Genomic DNA, 12,618 nt, shown 5'->3' with positions numbered 1-12,618 from the left:
CATCTGCTATTATTCCAGTTAATAATTTGAACATGGTTGGCAGGCAGGTGATTGGTCTATAATTACTTGGAACTGCACCTTTTGCTGGGTCTTTCATGATGAGATGAGTTTTCCCAGTTGTTAGCCATTGTTCAATATCACCTCCTTGCAAAATGTGATTGAACTGTTTTGATAGTTGTTTATGAAAGCTGTTAGGTGTTTAAGCCAAAAGCCATGCAGTTCATCGTCACCTGGTGCTGGTTACATTTTTCGACCTCTTTCACCCTGCCTGCTTTTTTGTTATAATCTATTGGATTGTCCCATAATTTTCCCCAGAATTGCACTGTTTCTTCTTTATTTCGTGTTTCTATGGTTCTTGCAGTTTCTTCTTCTTCTTCTTCTTCTTCTTCTTCTTCTTCTTCTTCTTCTTCTTCTTCTTCTTCTTCTTCTTCCAATTTCTATGCTGCCCTTCCAAAAATGGCTCAGGGCAGTTTTCACAGAGAAATAATAAATAAACTAGCTGACCCCGCACAGAGCATCTATGCGCTCTTTGGGGCCGGCGGTTACCTCTCCCTCCACTTCTGCTCCAATCTCTGCTTCCGGGCCTAGCCACCTCTCCTCCCCACTGCCACTTCTGCCCCCCCTTTTCCCCCTCCTCCTGGGCCTTGCCAGGCCCGCTACCTCTGGCTTCCATAGCCAGGCCACCACCGCAGCAACCAATGCTCCTGGGTGCGCCTCAGCCAAGCAGGTGCATCCGCCGCCTAGCCAGTCAGCTCGGCTCTGGGACGCACATTCCAAGCCACACCCAGGAGAATTAATATAATAGATAAGATGGATCCCTGTCCCCAAAGGGCTCACAATCTAAAAGAAACATAAGATAGAAACCTGCAACAATCACTGGAGGTTTGCTGGGGGTGGATACCTTGGACCCAAGCCATTTAGAGATCTATAGGTAATGACCAGCACATTTATTTCACCTGGAAACATATTGGCAGCCAGTGTAGTCCTTTTTAAATGGGTGTAATATGATTTCTTCGGGCAACCCCGGAAACCAAGCTGGCTGCTGCATTCTATACTAACTGCAGTTTCCAAACTACATACAAAGGCAGCCCAACGTAGAGCTCATTGCAGTAGTCAAGTCTGGATGTTACCAGGATATGCACCACTGTTTTAAGGCCGTTTAGCTCCAGAAAAGGACATAACTGGCGAATCAGGGGAAGCTGATAGAAAGCACTCCTGGCATCACAAACTAAAATTGATCCAATTTAACAACACAAAAGGAGGTGCTAGACACCTCCACAGTAGACACTGTAGAAACTGTAGAGTCTAGGGATGTGCACTGAACTGGCAGGGGGCAGCTCAAAGGCGGCGGGGATACCTTTAAGGACTGGAGAGGGTGCACTTGCCCCCCCCCATGTTTCCCCCTGGCGCTGCAGTTTAAAAGAGTCCAGTGGGGCAGCAGCCTACCTTCCAGCTGCCCTGTTACCTCCTCAGACCTGAAGTGACCAGAAGTACCCGGCACTTGGACACACATCGGGTACTTCGGTTCACTTCCAGTCTGAGGAAGTAATGGGGCACCTTGGAGGCATGCTGCCACCCCACTGGACTCTTTTAAACTGCAGTGCCAGCGGGGGGAACACAGTGTGGGTGGGAGTGCACCCTCCTCAGTCCTTAAAGGTATCCCCCTCACCATCAAACTAGTCAAACCGCCAGTCTTTCAAACCTTGTCTGAGGCATGTAAAAGGGCCTCCGGGTTCATGCACATCCCTAATTAGTTCAGCTTAAATATGAGAGATGGATCCAAGTACTTATTCATGGGAAGAGGGGCATGTACTAGCCCTCTCACAACCCTAGACAACCCTACTGGATGTGAGCTTGCAGAAGCAATGCAGGGAGAAAAGAACTTATTTGCCTGAGCCTCTCACCAAGTACCCCACAAGAACAAGTGTGGGGTACTTAGTGAGAGGCTCAGGCAAATAAGAATGCTTGCAAGGCCCTAGGTGGGGCCAATCCACCCCCTTCATGCACCCCTTTATCAGGCTCTCCTTGCTAATCCAGTGATTCTGTTGGTGCCCTTGTTCAGACTTGGAATAATGAACTTACTAGGGCAGTAGACACAATTGCTCCTAAGCACCCTCTCTGACCCACTTCTAAATTAACCCTTTGGTATACGGAAAAACTACAGGGGCTGAAACAGCAAGGTAGACGGTTTAAGCACAAGTGGAGAAAGACTTGGCTCAAATCCGACATATTACGACACAGAGTGCATTTGAAGATCTATGCTCTGGCAATGCGAGTAGCAAAGAAGCAGTTCTTTTCTCCCTGCATTGCTTCTGCAAGCTCATGTCCAGTAGAGTTGTCTAGGGTTGTGAGAGGGCTAGTACATGCCCCTCTTCCCATGAATAAGTACTTGGATCCATCATCAGTTACCCATTGTGATGCTTTTAATAAGTTTTTTGCAGATAAAATCTCTCATATTTGAGCTGAACTAATTAGGGATGTCCATGAACCCGGAGGCCCTTTTACAATTCTGTCCCAACCCTGGCTGACGTGGCTGCTGCTGGTGGCATGGGAATATCGTCCATTGGCCAATGGAGTACAAATGTCCCACAGCCCGGAGGTTCAGGGGGTTTACAAGGCTGCCGCCAGGTGCTTCTCAGGCACGCGGTGCTTCCCCCGTGCTTTCCTCTGGCTTCCCTCCATGCTTCCTCCTCCTAGCCCCTCGCCACTGCTCCGTCCCCTGGCCTGGCCACCATGCAAGGGCTACCAGAGGAGGGGCTGCCCAGCCCTGATCCGCTGCTGCCCCTAGACAGAGCATGGCATCCCCAGCACTCGGCACTGATCCATGCCACTGAGCTGGCGCTACTGCAGCCATCCTCCCAAAAGACTCACAGAGATGGCGAGGGGAAGGCTTGTGGAGGGTAAGGTTGCCCCACCCTCTTGTGCCTGACATCAGACTCAGGGGGCATAGCTTGGGGCTCTGGGGCACGTGCAATGGAGGCCCCCTGTCTAACTTTGTCCCCTGGCCGCCGGGAACCTCGCTATGCCCCTGTGGGGTCTCTTCTTTGGGCTGCAAGCTTGCCATGAGGCTACACGTCCATCACATGTGCATGCAAAACTGGGCTGGGCTCCCTTAGCCCGGTTTTGCATGTGCGTGTGAATAGCCTCATTGTGTGTCCAAATAAACCTCGTGCTGGAATTGCCCCTGGGAAGAACTTGCTCTGGATATAATAATGGAGCAGTTTGAGTCTTTCTAGCATGTGGTCTCCTCCCCACTTCCAGTTTTAAGTGTGTGTGCATAGTGTACCTTGCAGTAGTGTGTAGTACTTGCATAAGTATGTTCTTGCAGAGCCAAGGGGGGAATTGACTTTTAATACTCCTACTTACCTGCAACCTTGGAGAAGCTGCTGCCAGTCTGTGAAGACAATACTGAGCTAGATAGACCAATGGTCTGACTCAGCATATGGCAGTTTCCTATGTTCCTATGTTCCTACAGTATTAACCCTCTTAACCTTTAGTTCTTCATTATTGTTGCTGCTACTGAATGAGTGGTTGCTCTTAGTTAGAATAGTTCTGTTTATTCTTGTCAGGGAGCTCTCTTATTATGATAAAAGGTTGTTGCTGGCCATCCATTCTAGATGTGGGAATGCTTCTGAAATTCTCCACATCCAAATTTTGGAGTTACATATTACCTGGATTTGTTTCTTAAATGGAGTTACATACCATCTGTATTTGTTTCTGAAGCTGAATTGATATATTAGCAATTCTCCACTGCTCCATTTTTTAATTTCCAGATGTTACTAATATCCCCTATTTTCAAATGTTGCACACTCTGCAAATGCAGGCTACCATGGCTTTCAGTTCCTTCTGTTCATTTGTGATTTTCCCCACCTCTGCATCACTAATGTTCATGTGCAAATCAGTAGAACATGAAGCAAAAATCTAGACAGATTTGTATGCATGATTGTGTCATTATATTTGTGCATAGTGCTTCACTGATGTGTATGTACACTTATGTGCATTAATAAAACACTGCCATACATAAAAAGAAAAAAAATGTAAGGTGATTGTATACAGTGGCTGCAGGGGCAGATTAAGCTCTTTGCTGCCTGTAGGCAGCCAAAGATTTGCCGCCCCAGTGGCAAGGGAGAAATGGGGTGGGGGGTTACATCTCTGTTTTAATGTCTAAAACTGTCTTGTCCCTTTGACCCGCTGACGTCATAATTTGGGAGGCGGGCTGGTGCGAGGGAACTCTCGCTGCCACACTCCTGCGCGGCAGCAGTTTTAAACATTTTTTTTTTAAATCCACTGACCAAAATTTGCCTCTAGGGGAGTTTTGCCGCCATAGGCAGTCACCTCTACTGCCTCTCCTTTAATCCGCCAGTGAGTGGCTGACATCCTGACTAACAAAGCACTGGTGCAATGGGAGAAGCACCAGTGCTTCTGAGAAGTTCAGTTAACTCAGCTCCACAGCTGGCTCAGTGGTGGTGGTTGGCAAATTTTGATGACCTCCCTTTCCCCTGGAAGTACTCTATGCCACCTAAAAATATGTCCTTGAGGGTCACATAGCCTTCAGGGACATATTTTTGGGTGACACAGAGATCTTCCAAGGGAAGGAGAGGTCTTGAAACACATATAAGCATCAATGCAGCATTAGTCTGAAACTCTCCAGAAGCACTGGTGCCACAACAGTGCTTCCCCTGTTACACCAGTGCTCTGTTTTGTCAGGCTATCAGCTAGTGCTGTGCCAGGATTTGTTTTGTATGATTTCCCATCAATGAACAGGAGAACATTTGTGCATCAGTAGAATACAGCACAAAACGAACAGACCATCCTGGTATTATTTGATGATTGGTGGTACATACATTTGATGAAGCTGGTATACAATATTATTGTCTGTAACTCATTTTCACCTGCTAGTTTCCCCCTCTTGCTAAAATGATTAGGTCAAGTTGTTCTGTGACTTTTATGTTTTATGGAAATGGAACCTATTTCCATTCTATTCAGAAAGCAGAATGTCTTCCTGGTATAATTATTTCTTTCCGTTTTTTTTTTTAATACACAGGCAGTACAAGTGACTGTGAGTTTAAAATTCTACATGTCTTGGAGATAAAGTGACCTATAACAGCAACCAGAAATTTGTTTCAGGCAAGAGATTGGTAATATTTTTATTTTAATCCCCGTCTCTCTTCCAGGGAGATGGTGTGATGTCATACTGTCTCCTCCCACAGTGTAAACTAAACTCCTGTCAAAGTTATGCTGCCTCTGTGACAGAGAGAACAGTTCATTTTACTACAGCTGCATTACCTTGTATGACACCCCTCAGCATCTCTAACTGTGCACGTTTGGGTTTGAAAGCATGATATCAAGGCTGGTCTTTCTACTTTTCTGTGGAAATATTGCACTAAACCCTGGAAATGCTCTGAAATTGCCAAGAGGCAAGTAGATACAATATTTTTATACTTTATTTATGTGAAAATGCTTGGTCTTAGTGAGACAAACTTGCTTTCAGCATGTATGCAAGAATTAAGGACATATTGAGAGAGGGGAAAACCAGGTATATATATAAGAGAGAGAGGGAGGGAGGGAGAGGGAGAGAGAGAAGTTCAACTATCTTTGTATTATCAAAGCAAAGAATTAAAATAGCCTTTGTGTTTCATGATTTCATCCATGTTGCAAATAAATGAAACTGTTTAAATACAAACAAACATTTACTTCATATGCAAATATGTAATGTGACCACTAGGAAATGTGGGTAAACTGCACCCCAGTTTTCCAAATTGCATGTTAGTCGAGCCTTGGGATACAAGTTACAAATCTTCAAAGTACTTATCCTTAATTACTATTTAATCAGTGTGTGATTGTAAGAGGCAAGAGCTTAGTTACTGGCAACTTGATCCCCTTCATTGTAGTTTGAAAGAAAACATGCATAACCTGAAGGGATCTTGTCTCACCCCAACCCCCTGTTAATTTGAAGTTTCTCTGGTATTTTGTAAGTATTTGATTGCAGAACAGCTGTAATGTAAAATTAATACCATATTTCTAAATCCAGACCAAGAAGTACTTTGTAACACCTTGGCACTAAAGCAAAACTTCACAACTGTTTGTGTACTGTACATTCTGCAGTTGTCTTTGCAAAAATACTTCCCTTTAAGTACTCTGTGTGCTTTGTGGATGCATACAAATGTGTGCAGGCAACTTCAAGCAGAAAATGTTTAGAAGAAGCAGTCTTTTCTTTTTTAATGTCCAGCTGCTGGACATGCTAAACCTCAGGATGGAATCCTTGAAGATGTCTCGGGCTTAGCTATGTCATGCAGACAGCAACCAATGCATGATGAGTTGATGGGGAAGATTTATCTTCCACCTGTATAATACTGAATACTGAATGAGTCTCCATCTTGATATTCCCTCTGATAATGTATTTTGGAATGTTTATCCCTTTCCTCCTAAAATGAACATTATGCTTACTGTCCTCCATAATGATATAAGTAGACTAACTGCATTAACGTTATTTTTCCATTCCTGATATGTAAATATTCCTTTGGTGTGGGACTATACCTCAAATCCTGGAACCTCAACAGATTTTTGAAAAATGAAGACAGGTTAGCAGTTAGCGATGTCATTGCACTCTGGGGTTAAATAATGGTGTATTGTCTGCCTTTGGAACATGGACCTTTTCCAAAGCACAAACCTGCAGATGGTTTTGTTTGTCTTTCCTATCCACTTTTGTGGGATGATCGCCATAACTATCCTTAACTGTAGAATTCTGGCAGAGATAAATGCTTTACATTTCATGCTACAGTCAGTGCACTGGGAGTTTTCCCAGCATAGTAAAGCAAAACCACAATTCTACTTCTGAAATAAAGTTGAAGCTGGAAAGTGCATCCATTATTTTTTCATTGCGTTTCAAATTATACTCCCTTTTGCAAATAAACAAATACAAACTCCAACATCTACATACTGCAACATACTCCCACATCTACTTCTGTAATGTGATATTATTTTTATTGGATTGTATATACTGCACATTCTTTTCTGTATTATTTGGAGATATTTTTAATATCTCCAAAAATATCACGATATTCTGTATTATTTGGAGAGACTGTGTATTTGTTAAAGCATTTTAGTTTTACTGGAAGTGTAGTCTAGAAACAATAAGATCTCTCTCTTTGGTCCACTGTCTTGTCACACAGAACAGTCAATGAAGTGCAGCTCAAATACACTTTCTTCAGTCTTGTTTAACTGCATTCACAAACTTGTTTAACTGCATTCACAAACAAAAGACAGTATAAGAAAGTCTCTAATTGTTGGGAGTACATTAAAGTACATAGGAACATAGGAAGCGGCCATATACTGAGTCAGACCATTGGTCTATCTAGCTCAGTATTGTCTACCCAGACTGGCAGCGGCTTCTTCAAAGTTGCAGGCAGGAATCTCTCTCAGCCCTATCTTGGAGATGCCAGGGAGGGAACTTGGAACCTAGATGCTCTTCCCAGAGCGGCCCCATCCCCTAAGGGGAATATCTTACAGTGCTCACTTGTGGTCTCCCATTCATATGCAACCAGGGTGGACCCTGCTTAGCTAGGGGGACAAGTCATGCTTGCTACCACAAGTCCAGCTCTCTCCTCTAAGTAACTTCATAATCCCTTGAGATCCTTCTGCCCATTTTATTTTTGGATAGATTAACCATTTAAGGGTCTGAGCTTTCTCATTCTTACTATGGCTCTAGAATCCCAGTTCTCTGTTTTCCACTTCAAGATGTGAAATCTAATTGTTCCTGGCTTTATGTCATTAAATTGGATTTCCTTTCCCTGGTACAAGCAAGGAAAGAAAATTTGCTTCCTGCAGCTGTAGGAAAGACGGCCAATAACACTTTTGGATGTCAATTTCTTGCAGAGCCATTGGAGAGGAGAGCCTGTTTATACAAACATACTCAGAGCATCCACATGAAGGTTTTGCTTTTTTGAGGTGCTGCCACTTCCAGAGGCACCTGACTGAATAGTATGATGGGAAACATCTGCTTTAAAATGTCAGTTTTGGAATTGTCAACAGGGAAAATACTGCATTTTGTAGGATCACTTCTTGGAAAGTTGTTCAATACGTAGAGAAGTGAAATGGAAACAGAATTAATACAGTCAAGGAACTACATGAAAAACAAATTATATGACTGCAAAAGCAGGTGTGCAAAAGTTGGACTATTATGTTTGCATGTCAGTTATTTTTACAGTCTGCCTTAATACCACATATGTGACTTGTGAATCTGAAATATTGCTAATATGTTCTGGTTTTTGTCATTCAATCTAAGAACATTAGTGCTGAGGCATGCAATTAAATAAATGTTAGCAGTGTTAGTAATTATTTATTTTTTATTATTTATTTATCAAATTTGTATACCGCCCCAAACTTTCATCTCTGGGCAGTTAACAATAACATAAAACCAGTTAAAAACATATACAAAAACTTTAAAACAATTTAAAAAATAACAAAAAATTAAAACCCCAAAATATTAGGAAGCTGAGAAAGCTTAAATTAAATTAAATTTTATTCAATTAAATAAAATGAAGTAGGTTTGGGGTCAGTGTTCCCTCTAACAGGGATTTCCAGATGTTGTTGACTACAACTCCCATAATCCCCAAGCAAAAGCCATTGCAGCTGGGGATTCTGGGAGTTGTAGTCAACAATATCTGGGAGTTCTTGTTAGAGGGAATACTGTTTGGGGTGTTTCAAGACGCTTGGATTTCTTAGGGAAACTTAGCAGCCATGATTCAAGTGGCCATGTAACACCATTCCTGTATTCACTGCCTGTGTGAGAGAACCTCTATTTCCTAGCATTTTTTATTTATTGTTAAATTTATACCCTGCCTTTCATTAAGAAAATCCCAAGGTGGCTCCCAAGCATTTAATCCCAAGCATTTAAATTAATAGACTGCAGTGTGGAAGCTATTCTTGCTCTAGCAAGTAGTACTACTACCATACCCAGTTTGCTGTGGGAATGGTAGGTGTCCTAGTGCCATGGGCACTATTGGATAGTTTCAAAGGTGCCTCCTTCATGAGGCAAGTTGAGGCAAAGACCTCAGATGATGACTGTGCCAGGGGACATTGAGTGCGGGCACCTTGCTCTACCCCTACTGCAGGCATCACTCACCTACCTGCTGCAGCCAACTAAGTCTCACCTCTGCTTCCGCCCTTATGTTCCTTGTCCCAGCCTGCTCCCTCCTCCTCCTCCCAGATCAGAGGCCTTCACTGACACCACCACTCTTCTTCCTGACCTTCTAGATGCACACCAGTCCCTGTCTCTTGCTGACACATGCTTTCCTTGGCATCAAAAGCAAACAAACTTGGTGCTAAAAGGGAGACTGTGGTGGCAGCATGACAGAGGAGCTGGCAAGACAATCTACGCTATTATACGAGTGTCATGTGCTGGTCCCAGGAGAAGGTAGAGCATGTGTTGCCTGTTCAGTGCAGAATGTTGCCTGATGCAGCATGAAGCAAGCAGTGTGCACTCTGCCCTTGTGCTGGGCTGGTGCACACTTTTCCTTGCTGTATCAGGCAGTGTGGGCTGCCTCCACTTTCATCAGCACCTGTGTCTCTGCTGTCATGCTCTTCATTTTAGTGCCCAACCTGTCCATTTTTGGTGCTGGGGAAAGTGTGCAGTAGGAAGAGATTGGAGCCCCATGCACCCAGAAGGTGAGGGGCAAATGCAGTGGCACTGAGGAGAAGGCAGGTCTATATTAGTGTTAGGCTCGCCCAGAGTGTGGGACTGGCAAGAGGGGTGAGGTGTTGTGACTCACCTTGATTGGTGATAAGCAGCGAGCTGTTTCTGGATGGTCTCTGTAACATTATCACACAAGTTTCATTTAGTGCTCATGCTGCAGCACTGCAAACTAGTGCAGCTCCACAGTTCATGGCGGGGGGCAGGGCATTCACTGTTCTCCCTTATCTTAGGAAGTCTTCCTTGCAACTCAGAAGTAGGTCCCTGAGGACTCTCAGGGAGCTACTTCCAGGTTGCACAGAGCACTTCTGGTGGCAGGGGAGATCAGCAAAAATTATCCCTACAGGTGTTCATGCTGAGTTAGTATAGAGTGCAGCACCAGCACTTCTTTGGAAGAGCTGGTTCTTTGGAAGAGCTTAGTATGCATGTCAGCCTCTGTTTTTGGGAAGAGCTGGTTCTTTGGGAGAGCTTAGTATGCATGTCAGCCTCTGTTTTTTGGAAGAGCTGGTTCTTTGGAAGAGCTTCGTATGCATGTCAGCCTCTGTTTTTGGGAAGAGCTGGTTCTTTGGGAGAGCTTAGTATGCATGTCAGCCTCTGTTTTTTGGAAGAGCTGGTTCTTTGGAAGAGCTTCGTATGCATGTCAGCCTCTGTTTTTTTCTTGTTCAAAAGGTGTTTGGGGTTTTCTTGTGAGATGTTCTTTGAAGTTGGGTGGGCTAGTGCCAATAAAGTAGTGTTGTATGTATGTCTTTATGTCTGTATGAATGAATGATTTTAGTTGTCTGTATTCAGCTCAGTTGTAATACAACTGCTTATTTTCTAATCTGAGTGACCTTTCAAAAATGATAGTGTTTTTCACTTACTATCTAGAACAGTGGAGTTAACTAGCCTTGTAGATATGTTTAGGCAGAGAATTCTACAGTGTTCCACAAGAGATTATTTGACTTGTAAATTTGTAAACACAGAGCAAGGCTTCTTCAGCTTATCTAAGGAGAGGTAGATGTGGGAGGAGGTCAAAGCCTAAGAATGTTGAGGCTATTAAGCTTTGAAGGTGATCACCAGCATGTTGAGCTGGACTCTAAATGCCAGCTCAAATGCATCTAGGAATCTTCCACTTTTTCCTTTTCTATCAGGAATATCCAATAGTCATTATGAAAGTATCTGTTATTACCAATGCCTTGACTGTAGAGAATCATGAAAAAGTGATTTCTGTTATATATTTGAATGGGTCTAAATGAATATGCAGCCGTTATATGTTTAGTTGCTGGCTATGCTGAATCTGCTGTTCTGTAGTACCTGCTAACTTATGCAATACAATAGAAATAGTGGGCTACATTTTGTGCAGTCCACCATCAATGCTAAGGACCACCAGGGTTCCTGCACAACTTCAAAAGCAACCTCAGTGGTATAGTGATAAAGCTGTTGTGCAGTGATCCTAAAATGCTTCCAGGCAGCAATACAACTCTCCTTTCCACTGGAAACAATGGAAAGGAGTACTGTGCTGCTGCCTGGAAATGCTTTAATGTCATTGCACAGCAGCCTGGTCACTACATTCTTGACTTATCCTGTGGTAGCAAGCATGAATTGTCCCTTTTGCTAAGCAGGATCCACTCTGGTTTACATTTGAATGGGAAACTACATGTAAGAACTCTAAGGAATTCCCTTCAGGAAATGGGGCCACTCTGGGAAGAGCTTCTGCATGTTTGCATGCTGATGGTTCCAAGATTCCCTCCCTGGCATCTACAAGATAGGGCTGAGAGAGACTCCTGCCTGCAACCTTGGAGAAGCCTCTGCCAGTCTGGGTAGACAATACTGAGCTAGATGGACCAATGGTCTGACTTGGTATAAGGCAGCTTAATTTGTTCCTACATTTTCAGCGCTGCCTTTGAAGTTGTGCCGTAGCCCTGGGACTCCCTTAGCATCAATGGGAGACTGTGCAGCATGTAGCACTCTTAGTAATTGATCCATCCTTGCATGTGTAACTAATTCTTCACACACACGGACCCTACATGAGGCCCGCACTGTTCCAAGTGAGGACACAATCACTGTGCACATGCCTATGTTGACTGCATGTGTGCAGCTTTAGTTAGGATGTTGGCCCTTGAAATCAATGAGACAAGTTAGCTAAAAGCAACTCAAGTCCCATTATGGGACATAGTAATGGACTAACTTTCTTCGGATACAACCCAATAGCTTTCAGTGAGTGAGAGATGGACACAGAGCTGTCTCACTAAACTAATTAGATCAGATAAACTTCTGTGCATTTCTGCTCCAAAGCTGCCTTCATTGCTGTTTAATATGTTTAGCAATAGCAATAGCAATAGCAATAGCACTTACATTTATATACCGCTTTATAGCCAGAGCTCTCTAAGCGGTTTACAATGATTTAGCATATTGCCCCCAACATTCTGGGTACTCAGAACATTCTGGGTACTTCTGTTTAGACAGAAGTTCTCAAAATAATTGTAAAGAATAGCTTCAGCACTGCAAATATTAGCTATCACTAGAAAGTCCATTTGCCTCTAAGTTGTATACCATCCAACATGGCATTTATAGGCTATAAAATGTTGACTGAGAAAGATTTTCTTAGCACATTGGCACACAATAGTGCCAGCTATGCTCACCAGTCATACCAGCATTCACGATGAGCTCACCCGCAGCAGAAATGTTGCTGCTGCTACTATTCTTGCCACCTGCTGCCATGGTTATGTAATAATGATGTGCACCGTGGAGTGTCCATGGGGGTTCCAGGCGTCTGCCGGCTGAAAAGATCTTCAGCTTTAACTGCCATACTGATAAGCTGCAACCTTAGCTGCTCAAATCATTCTGGAAGAGAGTAATGGAAAACTGGCATGACTTTCTTCCAAGGCTATTTTGGGTATGACAGAAGGAACATGCTGCTATTTGTCTCAAAGCAAGGTGACAGTCAC

At 43.5% G+C, this 12,618-nt stretch overlaps 1 protein-coding gene across 18 annotated transcripts in view; it reads left to right on the top strand.

Moving 5' to 3' along the window:
* The first annotated feature begins 5,292 nt into the window (after positions 1-5,292).
* Positions 5,293-12,618, top strand: part of ABI3BP (ABI family member 3 binding protein) — a 233,136-nt gene continuing 225,810 nt past the window's right edge. For all 18 annotated transcript variants that reach the window (XR_008320120.1, XM_053312005.1, XM_053312018.1 and 15 more), the window contains exon 1: positions 5,293-5,417. Coding sequence is in view for 17 of the 18 variants with exons in the window: in XM_053312005.1 (XP_053167980.1) it covers positions 5,339-5,417 (79 nt within the window). In the remaining variant the exon portion in view is untranslated. The remainder of the gene's footprint in view (positions 5,418-12,618) is intronic.

This window comes from Hemicordylus capensis, chromosome 3, assembly GCF_027244095.1.
Source record: "Hemicordylus capensis ecotype Gifberg chromosome 3, rHemCap1.1.pri, whole genome shotgun sequence".
Classification (NCBI taxonomy): Eukaryota; Metazoa; Chordata; class Lepidosauria; order Squamata; family Cordylidae; genus Hemicordylus; species Hemicordylus capensis.
The sequence above is the reverse complement of the archived record's forward strand: the minus strand, read 5'-3'. Positions and strand labels throughout refer to the sequence as shown.